Source organism: Electrophorus electricus, chromosome 2 (genome assembly GCF_013358815.1).
Source record: "Electrophorus electricus isolate fEleEle1 chromosome 2, fEleEle1.pri, whole genome shotgun sequence".
NCBI classification, from domain to species: domain Eukaryota; kingdom Metazoa; phylum Chordata; class Actinopteri; order Gymnotiformes; family Gymnotidae; genus Electrophorus; species Electrophorus electricus.
Genome location: NC_049536.1, coordinates 1128137 through 1152505, shown reverse-complemented (window position 1 = coordinate 1152505; position 24369 = coordinate 1128137). Strand labels below are relative to the sequence as shown.

The following is a 24369-nucleotide window of genomic DNA, read 5'->3' as shown; positions in this document are numbered from 1 at the left end:
CACTTGCTTTCTTCCAAATATTAACACAAACAGACTAAAACTGCACAGGGGAACATAAAACTAGTTTTCCCAAGATGAATCTCACCTCTTTGGCATAATAATAAGAATTTTCCTGCGTAATGAAATAACATAATAATACAATAAGAAATGTCTCAGCCAACATGCAGAGATCCATGGTCATGCTAAAACTTGAAAAAAATGCAAATGAAGGGAATATATAGTTGCCCAATATAACACACACACAGAGAGATGAATCATATTCCAGGACCACAAATGCACAGTGTGGATGAGACCTCACCTGGAGTTATACAGCATGTACAAGGATTTATGCAGCTAGTGGTCAAAACCTTGCTGTATCAGACTGGAAATACAGTCAGTGATCCCAAAGGTAACAGAAGCAAAGTAAACAAAAGAAACATAAACAAACAACAAAAACCTTCAGCAGGAGAAATCCACAGTAGTTAAAGACCAAAAAGCTTGTAACCACAGCAAACATAATCTACACACAAAAGAAACATAAAGATTAAAACACAGGATACATGGAAATGGAGGCAAAACACAAACTCCTTAAAGGAGAAAAAAAATCAATACACACCTACACACAGGCACACACACACACACACACACACACACACACACACACACACACACACGCATGCACACACAGGTGTGTGTGTGAGATGCATAATGATAATGTGATAATGAAAAGGATACATATCAAGTTTCAAGTTTGGTTTATTTGTCACATACATAGTCATACACGATATAACTCGTAGTGAAATGGTGGAGAGTGCTCTGTCCAAACTGAGGAAAAGAAAACAGGGGTACATAGAGAAATATAGATATTCTCTATATGTGAAATATATATATGCAAAGATAAATATATATATTCTATGTATGTACAAAATATATTAACAGTGTATGTACAATATATGTATATTATGATTATATACACAATGTACAATGTATATGGTTGTGTATATATGTACACAATCTACAGAATGTACAGATCCATTTTGTATAATAACATATCTACAGTTGTTGTGTAACAAGGTAATTGAATATAAATATATAGTTATACAGATATACAGTTATGTTACATGGTGGTGGTGGTCCCCACAGTTTATCAGTTTCCCTGATTCAGGGCCCGAATGGCCTGTGGGAAGAAGCTCCTCTTCAGCCTCTCTGTCTTGGTCTTCAGGGAGCGAAAGCGCCTCCCTGACCTCAACAGAGAGAAGAGTCTATTGTTGGGATGGGTGGGGTCCTTCACAATCCTCCTGGCCTTGGTCTGGCACCGCTTGTAGTAGATGGTCTGCAGGTCAGGAAGTTCCGTGTGAGTGATGCGCTCTGCTGAACGCACTACCCTTTGGAGTGCTTGTCTGTCCTGCTTGGTGCTATTCCCAAACCAGACTGTGATGTTCCCCATGAGGATGCTCTCGATAGTGCAGGTGTAGAAGTTCCGTAGTACCTTGGAGGGCAGTCTGAAGTCTCTTAGGCGTCTGAGGTGGTAAAGACGCTGACAAGCCTTCTTTGCCAGGGAGTTGGTGTGGCGGGACCAGGACAGGTCCTGCGAGATGTGAACACCAAGGTACCTGAAACTATCTACTCTCTCCACTGTGGTTCCACTGATCCTCACAGGTTGGTAGTGCCGCTCCTGCTTCTTGCTGCAATCCACGATCAGCTCCTTTGTCTTACTGACGTTTAGGAGGAGATTATTTTCCTGGCACCAGTTTTCCAGGTGTTTAATCTCCTCCAGGTAGGCCCTCTCGTCGTTGTCCGAGATCAGACCCATGACAACGGTGTCATCAGCAAACTTGAAAATGATGGTAGAGCTGGAAGTGGCTGTGCAGTCGTAGGTGTACAGTGAGTAGAGCAGGGGGCTTAGGACACAACCCTGAGGAGCTCCAGTGCTGAGGGTGAGGGTGGATGATGCGCAGTTGCCCACCCGTACTGATTGTGGTCTGTCTGTTAGGAAGTTGGAGATCCAGTCGCACAGGGATGTATGCAGTCCTAGATCCCCCAACTTAGTAGTGAGTAGGGAGGGGATGATAGTGTTAAATGCTGAAATGTAGTCGACAAATAGCATTTTAACATATATTTCCCCTCCCTTCGTCCAGGTGAGTCAGTGTAGTGTTGAGCAGATGTGCAATTGCATCGCCAGTGGAGCGGTCGTGGCGGTATGCAAACTGCAGTGAGTCCATGGAGGCTGGCAGTGAAGATGTGATGAAGTCTCTGACTACCTTTTCAAAGCACTTCATCACTGATGTGAGGGCGACAGGGCGGTAGTCACTGAGGTCGGAGGGTCGAGGTTTCTTCGGGACAGGGACGATGGTGGATCGCTTGAGGTGCTTTTGCTACAGGTATATCACAGTCTGAATAAAAAGTGTTTTGGAGGAAGAAGAAAGAGAAAGATGATATTTTGGACATTTGGCTAGTGACAGTTTTGATATTTGATTCAGTGCTTGGTCTCTTTCTCCCCTTACTCTGATTCTGAGCTTGTTTGATCCCTCTAACTTAGCCACTGTTGTAAATTTGTATATATTATTTATCTATTTGTATATAGTAGGTATGTATTTGTATATATTATATATCTATTTGTGTGCTCTGGTAAGTAGGGAGTGGATGCTGTTGTGTTTGGGCCCTGGGTTTTATTGTCTGTGTTTTCACTTAGGGGGTTACTGTAGTCTTATCTTAGTATAGGATCTTAGTATAGAATGCTATACTGCTAATAGAGAAATAATAAAATACCTACAAACTCACACTGAAATGGACAGAAGTGTTCTAGTATGTGACTGTTCATTCATTCATTCATTCATACAGACTCCCTTGACGATGTGAAACATTTAATGACATGAAACATAAAGGACACGCGTGGCACTCACACATAATAACACTAATAGACAGGAACACACAAACAACAACGACAACATAAAATGGTACAAACGTTGGGTTATACTAACAGCGGCTACACACTCATGGACACTAACATTACACTAACACTAACAATGACTAACCATGAGGCCCACACTGACAGGGCTTTAAATAAACAGACATACACTCAACGTGAACCCCGTACAGGTGCGTGCCATCATGTAGGGGGCGTGACAACAAACGTAATTCCCCTGCATGCGGTGGGCCAAACCACGTGACTCATGGGGGGAGAAGCATTGCGTGACATTTGTTAAATACATTTTTTATTCATTATCTAAACTTACTTACTAGAGAACATAATTTTTATTCAATCTTGATACTGTGTTATTGGTAATTATTTCCTTTTCCTGTGTAGATAATGTTCAGATATTAAATGAAGAACTGAATCTATTCTCTAGTAATGTCAATACCAGTCAGAGTGAAAGAGAGCGAGAGCAGTGGGGTGAAACAGATTTGTGTTTACAGCCCTGAGAAACCTGCTCCTTCCCAGAATAGAACAACACTTTTTGCAGATGTTCAACTTACATTAGCCAAACTTATTCAAGCACAACACACCCCAGAACAACACACTCCAGTACAAAGAATCTTACAGTGCAGATAGTGAATAATAAAATAATACAAGAACAGACCAAGTTCAAAAAGAAGCTTTACTGAACTGAAAACAAAACTCAATAATCAAAACCAGCTGAGTGGTGAATCAAGAAAAAAGAGCATTCTTCAGACTATAAGCTCCATTGTTCAGGGCTGTGTAAGTGTGTTACATCACATTACAGCTGACTGAGGTCATCATGGAAGATGGTAGAGCTCCTCCTCCTCTTCCCTAAATGCAGCACTAACAGTCAGTGAGCTGCTGTGGCTGTAACAGAAGTTCTGTTCTTCTACTCTGGTCAACACACTCTCTTAGACATCCACTGTGCAACTCACCAGCGCCCCTTGTGGAAAGTATGTAGACTGCAGGCACCACAGAGATCCTGTACAGAGCAGGGACTAGGCGCACTACACCACACACACGTTTAGAAATATTTACATAACATTTACTAGATACTTCTTATTTATCATTCTCTCTTGATCTGATCTTTAGCTCCAGTTCTCCAATAATCAGCACACTGTACCATAGTTTTTAAATAGAAATACTACTTGACCTTTAAGAGCATCTATATATTACATTATATTATAAAGTTTATAGTTATCTAGTATGGTTTGTTCTGTTAAATACGGTTATGTAAGAGGTATTCAGTGGGGTCATTACATCAGACAGAGGCCACAGAGAGTATTTGGTGTTTGGGTATTAATACAGAGAGGCCACAAAGAGTATTTGGTAGACATGTATTGATATAGCGAGGCCACAGAGAGTATTTGGTAGATGTGTATTAATACAGAGAAGCCACAGAGAGTATTTGGTAGACATGTATTAACACAGAGAGGCCACAGAGAGTATTTGGTAGATGTGTATTAATACAGAGAAGCCACAGAGAGTATTTGGTAGGTGAGTATTAATACAGAGAGGCCACAGAGAGTATTTGGTAGACGTGTATTAATACAGAGAGGCCACAGAGAGTATTTGGTAGATGTGCATTAATAAAGAGAGACCACAGAGAGTATTTGGTAGACGTGTATTAATACAGAGAGGTCACTTTGCATGTGCAGCACCTGCTTCAGTGCTCTGGGAGTGTTTATAGTCCTGTGAGTTTAACACTTCATGACTGAGAGCTGCCTGCCCCAGCAACTTCACCCACAGCAACCATGACTTTGATCCCCATCTTCATCTGCACACTGGCCCTCTGGACTCAAGGTAAAAGATCATTTTATGCTTTGCTTTTGAGGTGAATAACCTAAAAAAAACATGTCTTGTTTAATAAAATATTCTAAACCTTCTATTAACAGATATAAGCAACATAAGAAATGGAAAATAAAATATGATTTAAATTGGATTTACTTTGTTTTGTTTTGTTTTTCCCCCCAGAATCCATGTGTCAGGTGACTGTGACTCAGACTCCTGCAGTGAAATCTGCTCTTCCAGGAGACACAGTCACCATCAGCTGTAGAACAAACCCTGCAGTGTATCAGGGCTGGAGTACCCAACCTTTACACTGGTACCTGCAGAAACCTGGAGAAGCTCCTAAACTCCTGATCTACGGGGCTACTAGCTTACAGTCAGGAACTCCAGCTCGTTTCACTGGTAGTGGATCTGGATCTGACTTCACTCTGACCATTAGAGGAGTCCAGACTGAAGATGCAGGAGATTATTACTGTCAGAGTTACCATTATATCAGTAGTACACACCTGTTCACACAGTGTTAGAGAGTCGTACAAAAACCTCCCTCAGTCAGACTGCACAGAAACTGCACTGCTGCAGCTGGGACCTACTGCAGGTGTTGAGGGGGAGGATGTGATACAGCACAATGACACACTCTGTGCAGGAGAGGAACCACAGCACAATGACTCAGAATTAAACATAAAATCTATAATGAATCATAAAGGCATAATACAGTCAACACTGTTAGAGGAGAGTTTTGTAGATCTTTATGTCATTCTAGCCCTGATGTTCATGTGTTAGAATGATTTGAACATCAGCCTGGTCTATCAGTGTGGCTGCATCACTAGAAACCTGGAGAAGCTCCCAAACTAGTCCTGTCTCTCTTTTCTTTGATCAGATGATCTCTCTGTTTCTGCTGGAGCAGGTGAAGACAAAACACTACAGTTATAACAATAATAACAACACATGGAATTTATCTAGTGCTTATCAAGACCCCACAGAGGCACATTTACACACACCCAGTGCATGGAGCATCAGAAACCAGTCACAGCACTGCAGTACGGAGTCCTTTGGTCTCTTGGGACAGTTGTTCTTATAATAGAGCAGGTAGTTATTAGAGAAGAGAAATCTCTACTAGTAGTATGACTGCTAAATCAGTGTCAGTCATCTTCAGGAGATTCTGTCCTATTTAGAGGTGATGTAAGCACACACTAAAGCACTAATCACCATGTCTGTGCCTTCCTCTGATTATTCTCAGCTACTGTGAAACATTTCTACCAACACATACTTTTCATGTCCATTCTAAATCTTTATTAACAAGTAAAGGTAAAAAGTGAAGATCTTTAGGGGGTGAAGTTAAATAACCTCACTGCACTTACTTAAATAAACTTATTACACAACAAGATGACATAATGCCACCAACTGAAACAATGACTTTTTGAAAAACTGACTGAAATCTTTCAGTAAAATTCTCTCTCTCACACACAAGCGCATGGCCCGCTCTACGCCCTCTGCCGCCCTCACAACACACACACACACACACACACACACACACACACACACACACACACACACACACACACACACACACACACACACACACACACACACTGAGTTGGGGTGTGTATGAGGTGAGTGGGGTGTATGTATGTTAAATCTGTACAGGCAATGCAGATTTCTGACACCCAGAACAGAACAGCACTGTGTCCAGGTTTCCAGTGTCTTAGAGCAGCAAACCTTTAGTTCAGTAACACACACACACACACTCACACACACAGAGTCGGGGTGGATTTCAGGTGAGTGGGGTGTATGTATGTTAAACCTGTACAGGGTAACTTAGAGCAATACACATTTAGTTCAGTAACACTGTGTGATAAACCAGGCTGTGTCATAATAGCACTGTGTGACTCAATTAATAAAAAGAACATGTACCAAATATTAAGCAGTTCTTTGTTATTACACTTAATACATTAGGTCAAAGCTTTATTTTAAACAGACAAGTGCTAAAGGGGGTTAATTTCAGGCAGAAATATTTTAATGAGAGTATTTTATTGAAAAACAGCCCAGCTTGCGCAACAGAGTGATATAAAGCATTATGGGATTAGTTTCAGGCAGAAATGAACTAAAAATGATAATATTGTGATATAGTGAAAGGGCCAAAGATGGTTTGTCCCCCCACCCCTGATGTTCCTAAAATACACCGACTTACTCGTGTTACAGTTTGTAGTGAATAAAACGTGGAAATATCTTACTTTTTGCTTCCATAATATCTGGCTTCCTGCTTCCTTCTTTATTATGATTGATGAAATGGCAGGTTTATCAAAGTTTAATCCTATACCTCATCACACATTAGTGTTTCTACTGTATAGACATGTAGACTTTAAAGGTATTTATTGTTATGAGTAATGTTGTGGGAAATGTTCTAATTAAGAGACTATAACATTTATTCAAAATTTTTTAATTTCATTTTGAACAATAAACAGGAACATTTGAGTAATAAACACAGACTATCTAAAACACAGCACATTAATGAGTGAGAGGAGAACACTTCAGTACACATGTGGGAGTTTCACGGCTCAGCACACTGCTCTCTACTCAGTGTCTGTGTGACAGGAGACTGGGAGTCCTTGGTGGCCTCACAGGTCACTGTCTTCTTCAGCCACTCCTCCTTCTGGAGGGTCAGGGTGCTGCTCCAGCTGTAGAGGCCGTCCTTCTGCAGAAGCCCGGAGCTCTGGCTCACCCCCGAGCTCCAGCTGCTACCAGCTACCTTCCAGCTCAGCTTCCAGTCTGAGGGGAAGCCCTTGTTGGCCAGACACACGAGTGTGACCTTCTCCTGCTGCAGCTGTACACTGGAGGGGGGCAGGACCGTGAGGGTGGGCGGGGCGTCACCTAGGAGACACAACACGGTCTACAGCTCAGACAGGCAGGAACCGTTAGCAGGAAAATCAGTTGTGTTTCACTTCCTCTTTCTGTGGAACTAAAGTCAGAAATGTATTAGATCAACAATATAATTTTCCATGGGCATTAAAACCCTGGCAGTATATTTAATTCACGAACCATTTAAATCAATATAATTTATAATCATACATAAATTAAAATGGAAGTATATTTAACAGGCGGTGATTGTTCAGTATGCGTGTATTACGGTTAAAGTGCTTTGCATCGAGAACCTCCAGTCAGGGACAAACACTTATACTAATGAAAATTAACCCAGTAGGCAGAATAAAGGTTTGATGAGGGATTTTGCTGAAACATTTATGCTTTTGATAAAAAAAAACGATAAAAATGTGGTTCGATTTACACTAAAAGCTGTAATAACACTGCAATGGTTAGGAAAAATGCGCGAATAAAATGACATTTAATGCGCTTTAATAAAGAGACCTTTATTACAAACAATACCTACTTAAAATTGTGATTTACTGCGAATAAAAAGTGAAGTTCTTCTTACGTCCAGTGTCCTCCACACTAACTTCGTTTAAGGTCCGTACATAAACCTGCTCTAAACACACTGTCGTCTCTTCTCTTTACAGCGCCGTAGTTTAGCTTCAGAGTTAGTGAACGATACAACCCCAAAGATGATTGTTTTTCTTGCTTTTTGTAATGGAAGACGTTATCAAAGATACTACATACATACTATATACAATCAGAAATAAAGCTGGAAAAATAAAGACAGATACTAATAATGAGAAAAAGTTATTTATATCCAACTGAGAGTTTTGGTCACAAAAATGTGTTTTAGGAGATATTTTTCATATTTTTGTACTCTAAAAACACAGCATTTAATGCAACATCCAAGTCAAGATAATTTTTCTGAAGACGTACACAAATTGTTTTCTAGATGTTTAATACAAGATTTTGAGTATTTGTAACCAACGTTTTGATCTTCAGTATGCGAGTATTCCGGTATAAGTGAACTGCACCGATAAAATCCAGTCAGGCACCGATATTTCTGACTTTTAAAATAAACCAAACATGCAGATGAAGGTTTGTGGAGAGATATTTCTGAAACATGTATGTTTTTACTGCTGAACGACAATTTTCTACACCCTCCATCGGTATATATTAGAAGGTCTATAACGACATAGCAACGGTTATTAGATAGGAAGATACTTTACAAAGTCACAATTAGTCTAACAAAGATTACGGGTAGTTTATAAAACCACCGTGCATACTGACGCAACGTTACATAATGTGGATTAATAGTGAAGAAAAGTTAAAGTCTACTTACGTCCAACTGATAATTTTGTTCCGCCACCGAAAGTCCACCACAGAGCTACAATCTCGTTTACTGTCCGTCCAAAAACCTCCTGATCTAAACATTCCGCTCTCTGCACTATTTACCGCGTAATATGGACATTACTTCGACATTAACGCTTTAGAAAACTCATAAAGGACTTACCCAAAAGATTTTTTAAATAATAAAATAAAATACACACATGCATTCTATTATTAGATAAATTACGTCGTAATAGCTTTTGCTCCGTAAATCACAATAAATACGCTTTTAAGTCTGCATTATTATCAAACATCAAACATATCGATTATGATTTCAGAAAATACCAACTTTTGGATAAGCAGTGAAAGTTACTTACGTCCAACTGCGAGTTTTGTGCCGCCACCAAAAGTGCTCCACAGTGATACAAACTCGTTCAGTGGTGGTACAAAAACCTCCTGCTGTAAAGAAGCTGCTCTCTCTGCGCTCTAGAAAGACTTATTCAAAAGAGTAATAACGGATAGAATTAATAATTTTCAAAAATATGCAGGAAAATATCTAGGCATTAAAAATAAATTAATTAAATAATATTTTCTTGCAGTCTATATATTTCTCCGTTTGCTCGTTTTTCGAGTGTTACAATTAGTCTTAATTGGTATTCTCAAAATATATGTACATTAAGATGTTTAAAAAATAATGTAAAATAACCATTCGATAACATTTTTTGGACGTGCCAATATAACTTTACAAAATCAATGATCAATGCTGAGAAGTGTAAGAGGACTAATTAAAGAGTTCTATCAGAACAGTCCTGTTTTACTGTGAATTTACTGTGAATTTCTGCTAAATAACCTAATAATGATCTAAAAAAAATGTTTATTTATTTACTGCCTTGTTTTTGTTTGGCTGCATCTTCAGTACAAGCAAATATGAAACCAGACAAAGAATCAACAAAAACAACATTCACAGAGAGTGACACTGTAAACAAACAAACATTAACATGCATTGAACAATGTGAGGCTGCCCTGCACTGGTTCTTGACAAAACACTACACTGATCTGAACGTCCAGATTGCGGAGTCATTGTATTAGGAACTTGATCAGGGTTAAACTATCATAAATTGAAAATACTCAATTTTTCTTCAAATATTAGTGCATGTAAGTATAATTAAGAAGTTTTAAAGTGAATTTTAAGAAAATATGCAAAAACAGAGACAATGCCATGAGACTTCAGAAGGTTAAACATATTGTCCATGTACTCGAGCTGATCCAGGATCAGTATATCTGGTTGCAAAGACAATCCAATTACCTCACATAAAACCAGTGAAGTCCCTGAGAAACAGGAGTGTTTTTACTGTCACGAAAGAGTGCACTTGATAGCTGCATGTCCAGCTTTGATGCATAAAAACATACAAAATATAAATGTGGTCAGTCCGTTTTTGTTTATTGTGTGTTTGTTGCCATTTAACCCATATTCATCATTTAATCATTTCTGTCACTGACCCTACCTAGACTGTGTCGTTACATCTGTTTCAGCAACATGGAACTCAAGGTGCTTCAGGACCCTGGACAGCTCCCAGAACAGAGCTAATCAGACCCAGGTGAAGCTCATCAGAGTGACACTCCTGAACTCACCCAATCTACTGATCTCCCATCAGCCCAGAGGCAGATGAAGAGCCAGCTGTACTGAGGGAGGAACTGCAGTTGTCTCACACATTGCTCATTTTCTTCTCAGAGGCAGACAGCCAGTGATCTCCAAATGTGCAGAGAACTGAATGAAGACGCAGATTTACAAAACATATCAGACTCTTACTGACACCTGCCCAATAATAAAGAGTTTTCCTGATATATTTGTCTGAGTTTACTATTTGTTCTACAAAGTTTTGCACGGAAATAGCAAAGGTCACACTGCACAACTGAAATCAATAAGAAGAAACAATAAATACTTCATTAGAAAAGCCGACTGATCATGTAATTAAAAGAGCTAAGCTTCTCAGTGTTTAGTTTTAAGTGAGCAATGACAAATACATATTTATTTTGTTCATTGAAGATCAGCCTGTGATACACAGTAGAATATAATTTATTTAAATACGTGTGTTCTCTATCATCTGAGGTCTGTGCTTTGGGAGAATCAAACATTTATAGATTACAAATATTTTGAAAGTCATAGCTTGTTAGGCTGTAATAGACATAATTTAATAATACTTGGGATTTGCTAGGTTCATTTCAGTTTATTCAACTGTGCTTGAACATTGTTTTTGATCGTTGTTCCAGCTGGCAAACCCATGACATCACAGGGTCTGTCCAACAGAACATATCAAACTGAGCTAAGCTCAGCTTCATCTTAGCATAGAGCAGTTTTGTCTCAAAGCTGAAGTTGGTAGAGTAACTAAGCAGGACTTAATATCATCTTCTTTTGTGGAACCCAAAATGTCCAAAATGAGCTGGGAGGGTCTCAGTAAGCCTGGATTATGGAGGTACTGTCATGCAGCCCTCATGCTTCTTGCACAGTTTGCCTAATCATTCTTGTAGGTCTCGTTTTATAATAAACAGCAGCTGGATCTTCACAGTGACTCTGGGTCAATGTTGTTACAGGGATGTAACCTGCTATGGGCAGAGAAGATCTCACCATGGAAGAGCAGTAACAGTGAGTAACAGCCTGTGTAAAGTAGAGAGACTTGCTGTCTACTATAGACAGTCTTATAAAATGGAAAACAGCATTTATCTTGGCAAAGTTGAATAAGGAGAGTTTGGTACGTGGACCTGACATACTGTGAACCTCAAACACTGTTTACTCTTTCAAATACAAATCGCATATAAGCAAAACAAGGTCGTAAAATGAGCCAATTCCAAAATCCTAGAATATTACACAACAGTCTTGACTCATTAATATTTATGATCCTAAAATTTGCATACACCAGCCCACATTCTATCGCAGGTGACATTACCATCGACCTGCACAGTCAAAGCTTCAGCAGTTCTGCAGGTGTTGTGAAGAACAAAACAATGACAACAGACCAACAATGAAAATGACAGATTACATACAGAAATGTACCATTCCAGGCTGTGAAGATGATGTCACACCCTTCCCAAGGAACCACACTGTTAATGGGCTTTGTTGTTTTCATATTTAACAGGATCCCAGACAACTTTCATTCAAATGCGTTAGCTTACTCTGCAGATTTTTGGCATTTAAAAATATAAATGTGTGAGTGATTTACAAAAGGGCTTTGTCATCTAGTCATAGAACGTATCCTATCCAGTACAATATGAAGCAGCTCCACTCAGTGTTTGACACTGAAGAGAGAGGCAGTTCCAATTTCAAAGTTCAAAGTTCAAAGAGGCTTTATTGTCATTTCAGCTATATACAAGTACACAATAAAAACGAGACAATGTTCCTCCAGCACCATGGTGCAGCACAGTGCAACAGACAACATGCTATACAAGTGCAAAAAATCCAATATAGTGTAAAATGTCATAAACATTAAATAAACAATAATAAATACAGGACAGGACAAATACAAAATGAGTAGACAGTGCAATTATTTAGTCCAGTACACAGTACTGGGAATATGTAAAGTGAGTTGTGCATAGGAGTCAGTGACATGCTATACAGAACATAGCAGTCACCGGTAGCAGCCAGAACATTTCAGAGTACAGTGCTGGTTTAGTACAGTACTCTAGCAGCAAGTAGGATAATGTGCAAGACTACAACAGGAGTGCATAGTTTATTTGTGTGAGGTTTGACTTCAGCACTAGTGCGATGCAAAACAATGTGTGAGAGTGTGTATGGATATGTATGTATGTGTGTGTGTGTGTGTGTGTGTGTGTGTGTGTGTGTGTGTGTGTGTGTGTGTGTGTGTGTGTGTGTGTGTATGTGTGTGTGTGTGTGTGTGTGTGTGTGTGTGTGTGACTGTGTATAAGCATGTGTGTATGTGTGTGTGTATAAAGTGCCCATTTTTGGAATCTGAATTGGGATTGGAGTTAGCCAGAGTTCAGGAGTCTAATGGGAAGAAGCTGTTGCACAGTCTGGAGGTGCAGGACCGGATGCTGCAGTACCTTTTTCCAGATGGCAAAAGGGTGAACAGTTCGTGTGAGGGGAACGTAGCAGGCTATGGTGGTGGTATACATGGAGGTCTGTTGTTTCCATGTATTTGTGGTTTATGTTGCTGGAAAAATGTGGTAGAGACGACAGATAGTAGCACAATAGCACCATTTATCGGACCTGGAGTGGCCGCTGCGCGCTACAGCGCCGCCATCTTGGATTTAGCATTTTATTGGCATCACGATCTCAAACACAACCTATAAGCAGCTGGCCCTGCTTTTACACATTTTGTTGGTTGAAGTCCTATAATCTTAAGTATACAGTTTCATAGTGAGCTGACAACTTTAATTTACTTCATGCTGTTATCAAGCTAGTATTAGTGATGTTAGTTACTAGCATAACTAACTAAGTAGTAATGACCATCTAGCTTATTTACACAGAGGTTCATTTTATTTTTCTGCCTGTGTTTCATTCAAAGAAGCCTGTGCTCCCATTTAAATCTACAATAGAAGATGATTCTGTCAATTCCTGTCAGGTAAATTTTTAATTCATATTTCATCAACAAGACAACTCAGAAGATAACTAATTTGGTTGTTAAAAATATCAACTCTGTAGCTAACTACAGCTAATCAGAGCAAAGCTCTTTAAAATATACATGAGCCCATCAGTAAAGGGAAAACAGACTGTTTCATTCTTGGGCCACAGTGTGAGAGGGGGCACTTAGAGCTGTAATGTTCATACTGGGAGGGAGGGGAGAGGAAACTTTGCATGTGCTGCACCTGCTTCAGTGCTCTGGGAGTGTTTATAGTCCTGTGAGTTTAACACTTCATGACTGAGAGCTGCCTGCCCCAGCAACTTCACCCACAGCAACCATGACTTTGATCCCCATCTTCATCTACACACTGCTCCTCTGGGCTCAAGGTAACTCACTGCTTTACCTCTGTGGTGAACTATCACTGTGACACAGATCTACTATTCTTATTTTAAATGCACTATTCACAGATTTAGAGTAACACATTAAAGTATCTGTGCAGCTAAATGTTTTGTGTTTTGTATTAATTTCTTCCTCAGGATCCAGAGGTCAGGTGACAGTGACTCAGACTCCTGCAGTGAAATCTGCTCTTCCAGGAGACACAGTCACCATCAGCTGTAGATCTAGTCCACCAGTGAACACTGATGCTGGAAATGAGCTTCTAGCCTGGTACCTGCAGAAACCTGGAGAAGCTCCTAAACGCCTGTTTTACCATGTTCACAAGTTACAGTCAGGAACTCCAGCTCGTTTCAGAAGCAGTGGATCTGGATCTGACTTCACTCTGACCATCAGTGGAGTCCAGACTGAAGATGCAGGAGATTATTACTGTCAGAGTGAACACTGGGTCAATGCCATGGTCTTCACACAGTGTTAGAGAGTCGCACAAAAACCTCCCTCAGTCAGACTGCACATAGACTGCACTGCTGCAGCTGCGACCTACTGCAGTTGTTGAGGGGGAGGATGTGATACAAGGCAAGACAAGTTTATTTATGTAGCACTTTATACACAATGGTAATTTAAAATACTTCACAAAAGATTATTACATAACAACCTTGTAACATCCTTAGATCTATCGTGTTAGGATGGCTTATGTAAAAAAAAAAAACTACACAGATAAATAAAATTACTGATGTAAGGGGAAAATATAATACAATGATAAAGTGGTTATTAATTACAACAAACTTCAAATGGAAGGTGCCAAGAAGAAAGCTCTAAATACACTAGGATTTACCAAATGTAGGTAAAAAATTAAAAAACAGAAAACTGACTTCACTTTAAAAGACATAAAAGTGAATTCCAGTGCTAAAATTAAAAGTGAAAAGTTAAATGTGAAGGATGTTAAAAATCTCTCTAGGCGTGACTAGTTCACTGCTTGCTGATGATCTCAGAGGCTTGTTGGCTTTATACTGCACAAATAGATCACAGATGTATTTCTCTACTGCACCAATCAGTACAATGACACACTCTCTGGAGGACAGGAACCACACCACACTCACCACTACTGAACACACACATCTGTAAAGAACTATAAAGCCAGAATGCACACAGCACTGCAGGTCCACTTCTGTGTTCCTGCCAGGACATGCCCATGTCAGCAGAGCACCCCTTGTGGTGATAAATAAAAATGTCAGATATCAAATCAAAAAGGCAATAAAGGTCTGACCCAACCAGTGTCCTTCCTTTTACATCCCAGCCATTTCACACTAAGAGAGAACTTTCCTACTCCCGTTAACAAAATATTCTGGCAAAATAAATGGACATGAGGCTGTTATCAGTGAAGTCACAGAACCTCTCCTTTAGTGACGTCACGGAGTATAACTGTGGGAACTGTGGGTCATCCCATCAGAATGAAGAAGATTCCAGAATACCAGATGATCTTCCAGACTGAATTATCTTCTGTTTATTTTGAAGGTACATAGATGTGTGCGTGATGTGTATCAGTTTGGTTGAATATTTATTTTGTGTTCTACATGTAGTCATAAGAATACAAATTGCATAATCAGATCATACACAGACAACAGGCATATTGGCTCCCTGCATTTTATTCAGTTTTTGACAGGCTAAGAAATCTTTACTCACACTATCCCTGAGCTCCTCTCTGTTAAATAGTGTAATACATCTGAAGATATCTTCTGGGATAATAATACAAAATAATAATCAAACATCACTACCACTACAACAGACAACATGAACTCCCTCAAAACAAGAAGGCTATGTCTCATGGTTTTACTGAGTCTTAAGGCAAGATTTTTGTGCTTAAAGTGCATTTTCAGATAAGATTTGAATATTCCATATATAATATGGGGTCTGTGTGCTGGAATAATGCCAGTCTGGATTGTTTTCAGTAACGGGTCCATGTGCTGGATTAAGGCTGGTCTGCAATGTTTTCAGTATGGGGTTGTGTGCTGGATTAAAATTGGCCCAAGGATGTATGGGCCATCTTACTACAGTGTAAGTTAGTAGGTAGATGTGTGTTCCTCCCTAATGCTTGAGCAGAGCCTACATTACCACCTTGTGAAAGCAGCTGTTCTCTGAGCATATGAACCAGTGCAGGAAGCAAACAGACAGAATTTTAGATGCTAAAAGAATAACCCCAGCCAGACAATTGTGCAATTTTTCAGAGAAATGTTTTATTAGAGAAGTGGTGTGCTGCTTAACTGCCACATTTGACCAAATTAAAGAGCTCATACTGGTTGAAGAATTCAAGAATTGTCTTCCTGATATCATTGTAATGTATTTGAATGTAAAAAAAAATGTGTAATCTATCTGCTGCTTCGATGCTTGCAGATGAATTAGTGCTGACTCACAGAAATGTTTTCAATGCACCTGTTTCCCATAGTGAAGCTCCCAGTCTTTCAACTCGCTCAAGGACTCCTGTGAGCTTCCCGAAATCGGATGCCCCCTTTTGTCTGTTTCTGTGGAAACACGAAAGTGCTTCTACTGCCATGGGCATGGACACATTATAGCTAATTGTCCTGCGCTTAAGCCTGCTCTTTCCTTAAGCCTGCTTTCCTTAAGCCCTCTGTCCTTAAGCCTGCTCTTTCAACATCCAACAATCTCTGTGCTGCTATTGATAAGCCTGTTCTGTCTAGCTCCATTTCAACAGAGCCTATAGATCAAGCTGTGCTGATGTCTGCATAAAGGAGAGACCAATCCATTACAAATTGTTTTAGTTGGCTTAAGGAAAAACAGGTACCCTCACTCAGCAACAGCGCTACTATAGAACCATGTTACAGATGTGTAATAAGGTCTGTTAAATTACATTTGGGGATAAGTTTTATTTTGTGTGTGTGTGTGTGTGTGTGTGTGTGTGTGTGTGTAGATGAATTTGTGTAGAGAGGACACTTTGCATGTGCAGCACCTGCTTCAGTGCTCTGGGAGTGTTTATAGTCCTGTGAGTTTAACACTTCATGACTGAGAGCTGCCTGTCCCAGCAACTTCACCCACAGCAACCATGACTTTGATCCCCATCTTCATCTGCACACTGCTCCTCTGGACTCACGGTAACTCACTGCTTTACCTCTGTGGTGAACTATCACTGTGACACAGATCTACTATTCTTATTTAAAAAATTATTCACAGGGTTAGTAGTACTATATAATAGCATATGTACAGTTAATTGTTAACTTTTTTGTGTTTTGTATTCATTTTTTAGGATCCAGAGGTCAGGTAACAGTGACTCAGGATTCAGTGAAATCTGCTCTTCCAGGAGACACAGTCACCATCAGCTGTAGAACCAACCCTGCAGTGTATGGTAATGATCGTTTAGCCTGGTACCTGCAGAAACCTGGAGAAGCTCCTAAACTCCTGATCTACAGTGCTACTAACTTACAGTCAGGAACTCCAGCTCGTTTCAGTGGTAGTGGATCTGGATCTGACTTCACTCTGACCATCAGAGGAGTCCAGACTGAAGATGCAGGAGATTATTACTGTCAGAGTGAACACAACATTGGTGGTAACTGGCCGTTCACACAGTGTTAGAGAGTCGTACAAAAACCTCCCTCAGTCAGACTGCACAGAGACTGCACTGCTGCAGCTGGGACCTACTGCAGGTGCTGAGGGGGAGGATGTGATACAGCACAATGACACACTCTGTGGAGGAGAGATGCTCCATCACACTCACTCACTACTGAACAACACACATCTAAAGAAAATCATTCTTCTAGGAAGCACAACACACTGACTCACGACAATACAATGTTAGAATTGATTTTTGTTTTGTATGAGTTTGGTATTACATCTGAAAAACTGTACAAACAGTATGTGGATGGTTAAACATATTATCTATGCCCATGAGCTGATTCAAGATTAGTGTATCTGGTTCCTCTTCACTGAGTCCTTAATCCCTTCAGACAGCTGCATCTGAAAAAAAATACACCCCATTGTTATTATTCCTCTGGAGAAGTCATCAATCTGCTGATGGAGCTGCTTCCAGTTTCCTCTGTTGTGCCCAGTTTACCCCTGTGTCTCTCTACAGTTTACCCCTGTGTCTCTCTCCAGTTTACCCCTGTGTCTCTCCAGTTTACCCCTGTGTCTCTCTCCAGTTTACCCCTGTGTCTCTCCAGTTTACCCCTGTGTTTCTCTCCAGTTTACCCCTGTGTCTCTCCAGTTTACCCCTGTGTCTCTCCAGTTTACCCCTGTGTCTCTCTCCAGTTTACCCCTGTGTCTCTCCAGTTTACCCCTGTGTCTCTCTCCAGTTTACCCCTATGTCTCTCCAGTTTACCCCTGTGTTTCTCTCCAGTTTACCCCTGTGTCTTTCCAGTTTACCCCTGTGTCTCTCTCCAGTTTACACCTGTGTCTCTCTCCAGTTTACCCCTCCTGTCTCCAGTTTACCACTGTGTCTCTCTTCAGTTAACCTTTGTCTCTCTCCAGTTTACCCCTGCTTCTATCCAGTTTACCCCGTCTCTCTCCAGTTTACCCCTGCTTCTATACAGTTTACCCCTCCTCTCTCCAGTTTACCCCTGCGTCTACCTAATTTATTCCTGCCTACCCCCAGTTTATAACTCAATAATTTACTATACTAACATTAGTAACACCTATTGTCATGAATTCTATAGAAACATACAAGAGTACTAATAATTAGACTGTGATCTTCTGGATGGAGATCTCAAATGTTGTTCCTGGGATCTGCTGGAGCCGTTCTCCCAGTGTGGGGGTCACAGCCCGTAGTGCTCTGCTTACTAAGGGACACAGTTCTCACTGCTCCTGCTATTTAATGGCTCCTCCCACAAGGGAAGAGACACAGTTTTGTTGGTTTGTTTGGCTTTTGGTTGCAATTTTGTATAACTTGTGTATGACCTTGTTTTCCCTATTTTTGGACTTTGTGCTTTGGCTTCACCCCTTCTGCTTCAGTAGCTGTTGCATATATACCTGTAGATATTGTACAGAGAGTGTAAATATTGTTTTCTTTGGTGCTTTGGTGTTGGATAATGGTGGTAGGGAGTGACTGCCATTTTTGTTGGGTGTGGGTTTTGCTTCTGTTTATCTGTCAGGTAGTTAAGAAAGTCTGTTGTATGTTTCTTTTGTTTGTTGGGATTATTTAGTGTGTATTTTTCTTCCATTAGTGTGGATTTTGTTTATTGTTTTGGCCTGGGTCACTGCTGAAGACATTGCACCAGTAAGATTGTTTGTAAATAATATCCTCTGTGAAATACACCAAAAGGAGACTTCCATTTGTGCTTTTGTTTATTTTATTGCTATTCACTTTTTACAGCTTACATTCTGTTAGCAATTTATCTTTCGTTTTCCTTGTTACGGCCTCACAGCCTGGACGTGGTTGTAACAAATGCCTTAATTCTTCTGAGGAGATCTTCATACTCCACACGCACTCCAGTTGCATTGGATAAAAGTCCAATTACGCATTCTGACACTGAAGTCATAGCAGAGAACTTTTTTTTGCTGGTCTTGCAAAAAGTGAGTGATGGTGATTCCTGCACTGATGAGGACATCAGAGGACGTCTGAAATCAGCACAGCAACAATGAACTCTGGGAGATCCCTTACCACAGACAGTCAGGTAGTGAGTGACGTCCTTCCCACAAATGCATCACTGCAGATGGCACGAGGTACAGCCACCCAAACTGATTTGAACCTTAGCACAGGACAAAGCTCTCCATCAGTGTCATCAACAGACTTGAAGTGTGCTGCTGCTAATATTACAGTTGTTGATTCTTTGGATAAGATTGTTGAATCAAGTGTGATAGGGAGTGACACTGACTCTACTACAATATTTATTGCTCTTGATTCATTTTTTTGTAGCCTAAGTGGATCTGATATTTCAGAAGTTCCAACAAACTGTGGCTTGTTTAACAGGGTACGTAGGTATCTTCAGGCCAAATTCTGCTTTTAAAGAGCAGTCCTCTATCAAATGCGAGAGCCAGCCAACCTCCCACCACTCTGCTTTGCAGCTCTCTAATGACCATGGTGTTTCCCTGATTGATGATCTTATTGTAACATACACAAACAATATAATCAATGAGATTATAAATGTTTATTACTCAGAAATATAATCTGAGTTTTAAGAACCTGTGAGACCTAAAGGTTCAAAAGAGATTCTAGTCTCCCACCATGAGTGCATGGTATAATGGAGAGTTTGGAAAAACTCGCAAGTAGCAGAGCTTCATCCAGGAGCAGTGTGAAGAACTGAGATCTAGGAGGAAGGAAGGACATTTCATTCTCTAAGATGGACACGGTTTTTAATAAGATATTCCTGTAGGCTGCTCTTCAAATCAGGTTGAGGGATTTTTCAGCAAGGAGTTCCAAAGTAAAACAACACAGGTTGTCAGTAATTTTCTCCTGAGAACATGAGAGAAATTTTCTGCCTCTGTCTCCAAACAGTGTTCCAAGGTTTCCAGCCCAGCTGTGAGCGGGGCATGTATTTATTCCACAATAAAGGACAGAGTAACTGACAGCTGTTTCATGGATCCAATCTGTGTGATGCTGAAAAAGAACTATGGGTTCCGTTTCAGTATTCCAAAGAAAGTTACTAATATCAACGTTCACTGGAAGGTAGGTATAACTTTTTATATACCTCACACCAGTCATGTGAAATTACATTATACACTGCTGTTCCACAGATCACTGGAACAATGGATTATTCTGAAGGAGCACTATTGGCTACTTTTGTGAATGCTGATTGTTCAATTTGCTTTGTTTAATTCTTGCTCTTCAAGAAGTCAAATAAAGTGAACCCTGTTGGCCTGGTAGCTGATGACCACAAGCCCAGCCCCTCCTCTGGACATCTTCAGGACTATAAGTCTATCAGGCAGAATGCTCGTGTTTCATTTTATTATGGTGACTTATGCTGCAGTTCTGATTAATCTTATCTTTTGCAGCTTCACACATAGAACAAAATGCTTTTGCGTCCTCTAGAAAAAAAGGCCGTAAACTTCTGCCTTGAAAGTGTTCAGCCATCTCCAAAACCATGCGAGCCTCATTCAGATGCATGGCTAAACCATCATAAACACTGGTTCATTGATATTGATGAATAAAGGCTTTCTGTAGCTCAATCCTGGATTAGTATTTATTTAATAATATGTGGATTCTTCTTAGTTAGGGTGTCGTTGGGAGCGAAACACTTGAAACCTGATATTCCATGTCCCTCAGAAATTTCAAATTTATTTTTTTTTAGGTTTGATTGTGTTTTAAATGTTTTAATATACCATCTAAATAATTCTGTGATTATTTGTATTTGTCTATGTGATGTAAATGCTTGAGACCCTAGGCTACAAAATACAAGACTCAGGCCACTCCCACTGTCCTGCTTGGAAATAGAGACCAAGATAAAAGACAGCTCAGAAGTAAGTAAAATTTTCAAAGCTCCAGAAGGGCATAAAGATCAAATCTGGACTCTGGATACATAAGAGATACAATGGGGAGCTCATAATTGAAGCTATACAGTCTGCTAAACAAATGTTAACAGCAATGGCATCAAAACTGCAGAGACATACAAAAGAAGCAACAGCCAAAAGAGTAAATGCTTCTTCAGCAATGAATCAACCAAAGCATACTTTCAGTAGCAGTGCATCATAACCCTCACTGTGTATCCACCCAGAGATAAAACATCAGCACAGAAAGAATATATGGGAGAATGACTCATCACAGAACACCAGTGCTCAGTGGTTAGAAGATCTCAAAGCAGAGCACCACAATCTCCCAGAGCAGGAAATGGTCAGCTTTACAAAAGCAGGTATCCAAAAGTGGGTCAGAAACATGAAGAACGTGGCGGCCCATGGCCCTGATATGATCCACGCCTACAGGCTAAAAAATATATAGCTCTGCATGGCTGACTAGCAGAACAAATGAACTACCTGCTCCCATCTGGGCTGACTAACAGAAGAACCCCCACTAGGGCCAAACACCATCCATCTACAGATCAGTAACCTGCCTGTCCACAACATGGAAGATCCTATCAGGAATATTAGCCACCAAGCTGAATGATGATATATGTAATGTTATGTCTGCCTGTGTGTCCATCTTACTGTGTTCCAGGTTTTGCCTCTGCCTCTCCGGTATCCCTCATCCCAATCCACACCAGGTTTCCTGGTGAGCAGAGCACCATATAAAAGGAAGAGGAAGAGACAAGGGCTCAGCTTAGGATTTGTTGGAGAAATGATTGTTGTTGATAGTGTTGCTGCATTTTGATCTTGTTAGTTTTGCTTTGTGTGTATGACTTTGGATTCGCCCCTTGATATACGGTTTTCTTGGTCCCTTTTGGTTTGATTGCTGTATAATGTATGTTTTTTTGTATCTTGTATATATGTCTTGTCCTGTACATAATTACACACTGGTTGTAGGGAGTGGCTGCCATTTTGTTTGGGTGTGGGTTTATCTTTGTTTATAACAATGTATTCATTGTATGTTTCTTTTTGTTAGCTTAGTCAGTTATCTTTTTGTTTCTAGTGTGGTTTTGTTTGTTGTGTAGGCCTTGGTTACTCGTGATGCGATTGCACCTGTTTATTGTCCTTAAAGACCAAAACTTGTAAATACACTAGATCTTTGCTGTCAACTTTGTCTAGTTATTCATTCCATTACTAATTTCTACTGCTGTAGAAAGAAAGAGACAATGACTGGGTAGGTGATGCACCTACCCAGGACCTACAGCAAGAATCATGTCATTTCAACTGGAAAGGTGTGGTTGGCTAATAGTACAAATAGAAAATGTCTTCAGACCTGGAGGACACCTACTAATACCTTGAAGAATCCCTATCACATGGAAATCATTAGGCAGTAATGAGATGGACGGCAACATTCAAGTACCTCTGTAGGGTAAGGCAAGTCCTCAAGACTCAGTTGACTGGGAACAATAAGATCATGAGCATAACACGTATGCCATGCCAGTTATCAGCTATCCAGCAGGCATGATAAGTTGTCAAAGAGAAGAACTGCAAGCTGCCAACATCGAGACTAGGAAACAATGTATGGGACACTCCACCCAAAAGCTGCAAACACCAAAAGGAATGAGGGTGAAATTGACTAACCAGTTGACTAAACACCATCTACCTGTAACTCCATTAAAAACAGCATCTATGCATACCTCCATCAAAAACATCATCTATCTATACATTGTGGTGGAATTTTGGATAAACAGCAAGTCAGACGTGATTAAAAGAGTAATTTAATAAAGAAAATAGGACATACAGAACACAACAGTCTGAGAACTAATGCTCTGAAGCAAAAGCTCTAAAGGGGTAGACTGGCTCTGCTCCTTATACCTAAACTTCACCCCAAGAGAGGGGTGCTCTGTAATCCTGTTTACCCATTCCCTGCTCCTTATGCCTAGACTTCACCCCCAGAGAGGGATGCTCTGTAATCCTGTTTACCCATTCCCTGCTCCTTATGCCTAGACTTCACCCCCAGAGAGGGATGCTCTGTAATCCTGTTTACCCATTCCCTGCTCCTTATACCTAGATTTCACCCCCAGAGAGGGATGCTCTGTAATCCTGTTTACCCATTCCCTGCTCCTTATGCCTAGACTTCACCCCCAGAGCGGGATGCTCTGTAATCTGTTTACCCATTCCCTGCTCCTTATGCCTAGACTTCACCCCCAGAGAGGGGTGCTCTGTAATCCTGTTTACCCATTCCCTGCTCCTTATGCCTAGACTTCACCCCCAGAGAGGGATGCTCTGTAATCCTGTTTACCCATTCCCTGCTCCTTATGCCTAGACTTCACCCCCAGAGAGGGATGCTCTGTAATTCTGTTTACCCATTCCCTGCTCCTTATACCTAGACTTCACCCCCAGAGAGGGATGCTCTGTAATCCTGTTTACCCATTCCCTGCTCCTTATACCTAGACTTCACCCCCAGAGAGGGATGCTCTGTAATCCTGTTTACCCATTCCCTGCTCCTTATGCCTAGACTTCACCCCCAGAGAGGGATGCTCTGTAATCTGTTTACCCATTCCCTGCTCCTTATGCCTAGACTTCACCCCCAGAGAGGGGTGCTCTGTATCCCTGTTTACCCATTCCTTGCTCCTTATGCCTAGACTTCACCCCCAGAGAGGGGTGCTCTGTAATCCTGTTTACCCATTCCCTGCTCCTTATGCCTAGACTTCACCCCCAGAGAGGGGTGCTCTGTATCCCTGTTTACCCATTCCTTGCTCCTTATGCCTAGACTTCACCCCCAGAGAGGGGTGCTCTGTAATCCTGTTTACCCATTCCCTGCTCCTTATGGCGATGAACATTCCTGCAGTACCAGAGCACTCACCAGGACAGACACAGTTTGCAAGATAAGCCTAAGCCTAATTCCTCTTTTACAACACATGCGAGGTCACGACACATGCAGGTCATAAGGCAACATTGCCACAGTCGTTTTGTTCACACAATATACAGAGACAGAGTGTGCAGACTAAACTATTCATATAGTATTATATGATGAAAGGATTAACATGATTATAT

The 24369-nt window shown here is 40.6% G+C and overlaps 1 long non-coding RNA gene and 1 gene segment (V, D, J or C); one reads left to right on the top strand and one right to left on the bottom strand.

Moving 5' to 3' along the window:
- Positions 1 to 7289: 7289 nt before the first annotated feature.
- On the bottom strand, positions 7290 to 14191 carry LOC113568623 (the record flags this gene model as incomplete). The annotated part of the segment is given in 3 exon segments: positions 7290 to 7576; positions 9280 to 9388; positions 14150 to 14191. Coding segments are annotated over 3 exon segments (438 nt in total), but the record flags the coding sequence as incomplete, so codon positions are not given.
- Positions 14192 to 21131: 6940 nt separating this feature from the next.
- Positions 21132 to 22336, top strand: LOC113580571. Its single transcript, XR_004775745.1, has 3 exons — positions 21132 to 21273; positions 21528 to 21662; positions 21965 to 22336. It is a non-coding gene; the product is annotated as an uncharacterized LOC113580571 (long non-coding RNA).
- Positions 22337 to 24369: the final 2033 nt, after the last annotated feature.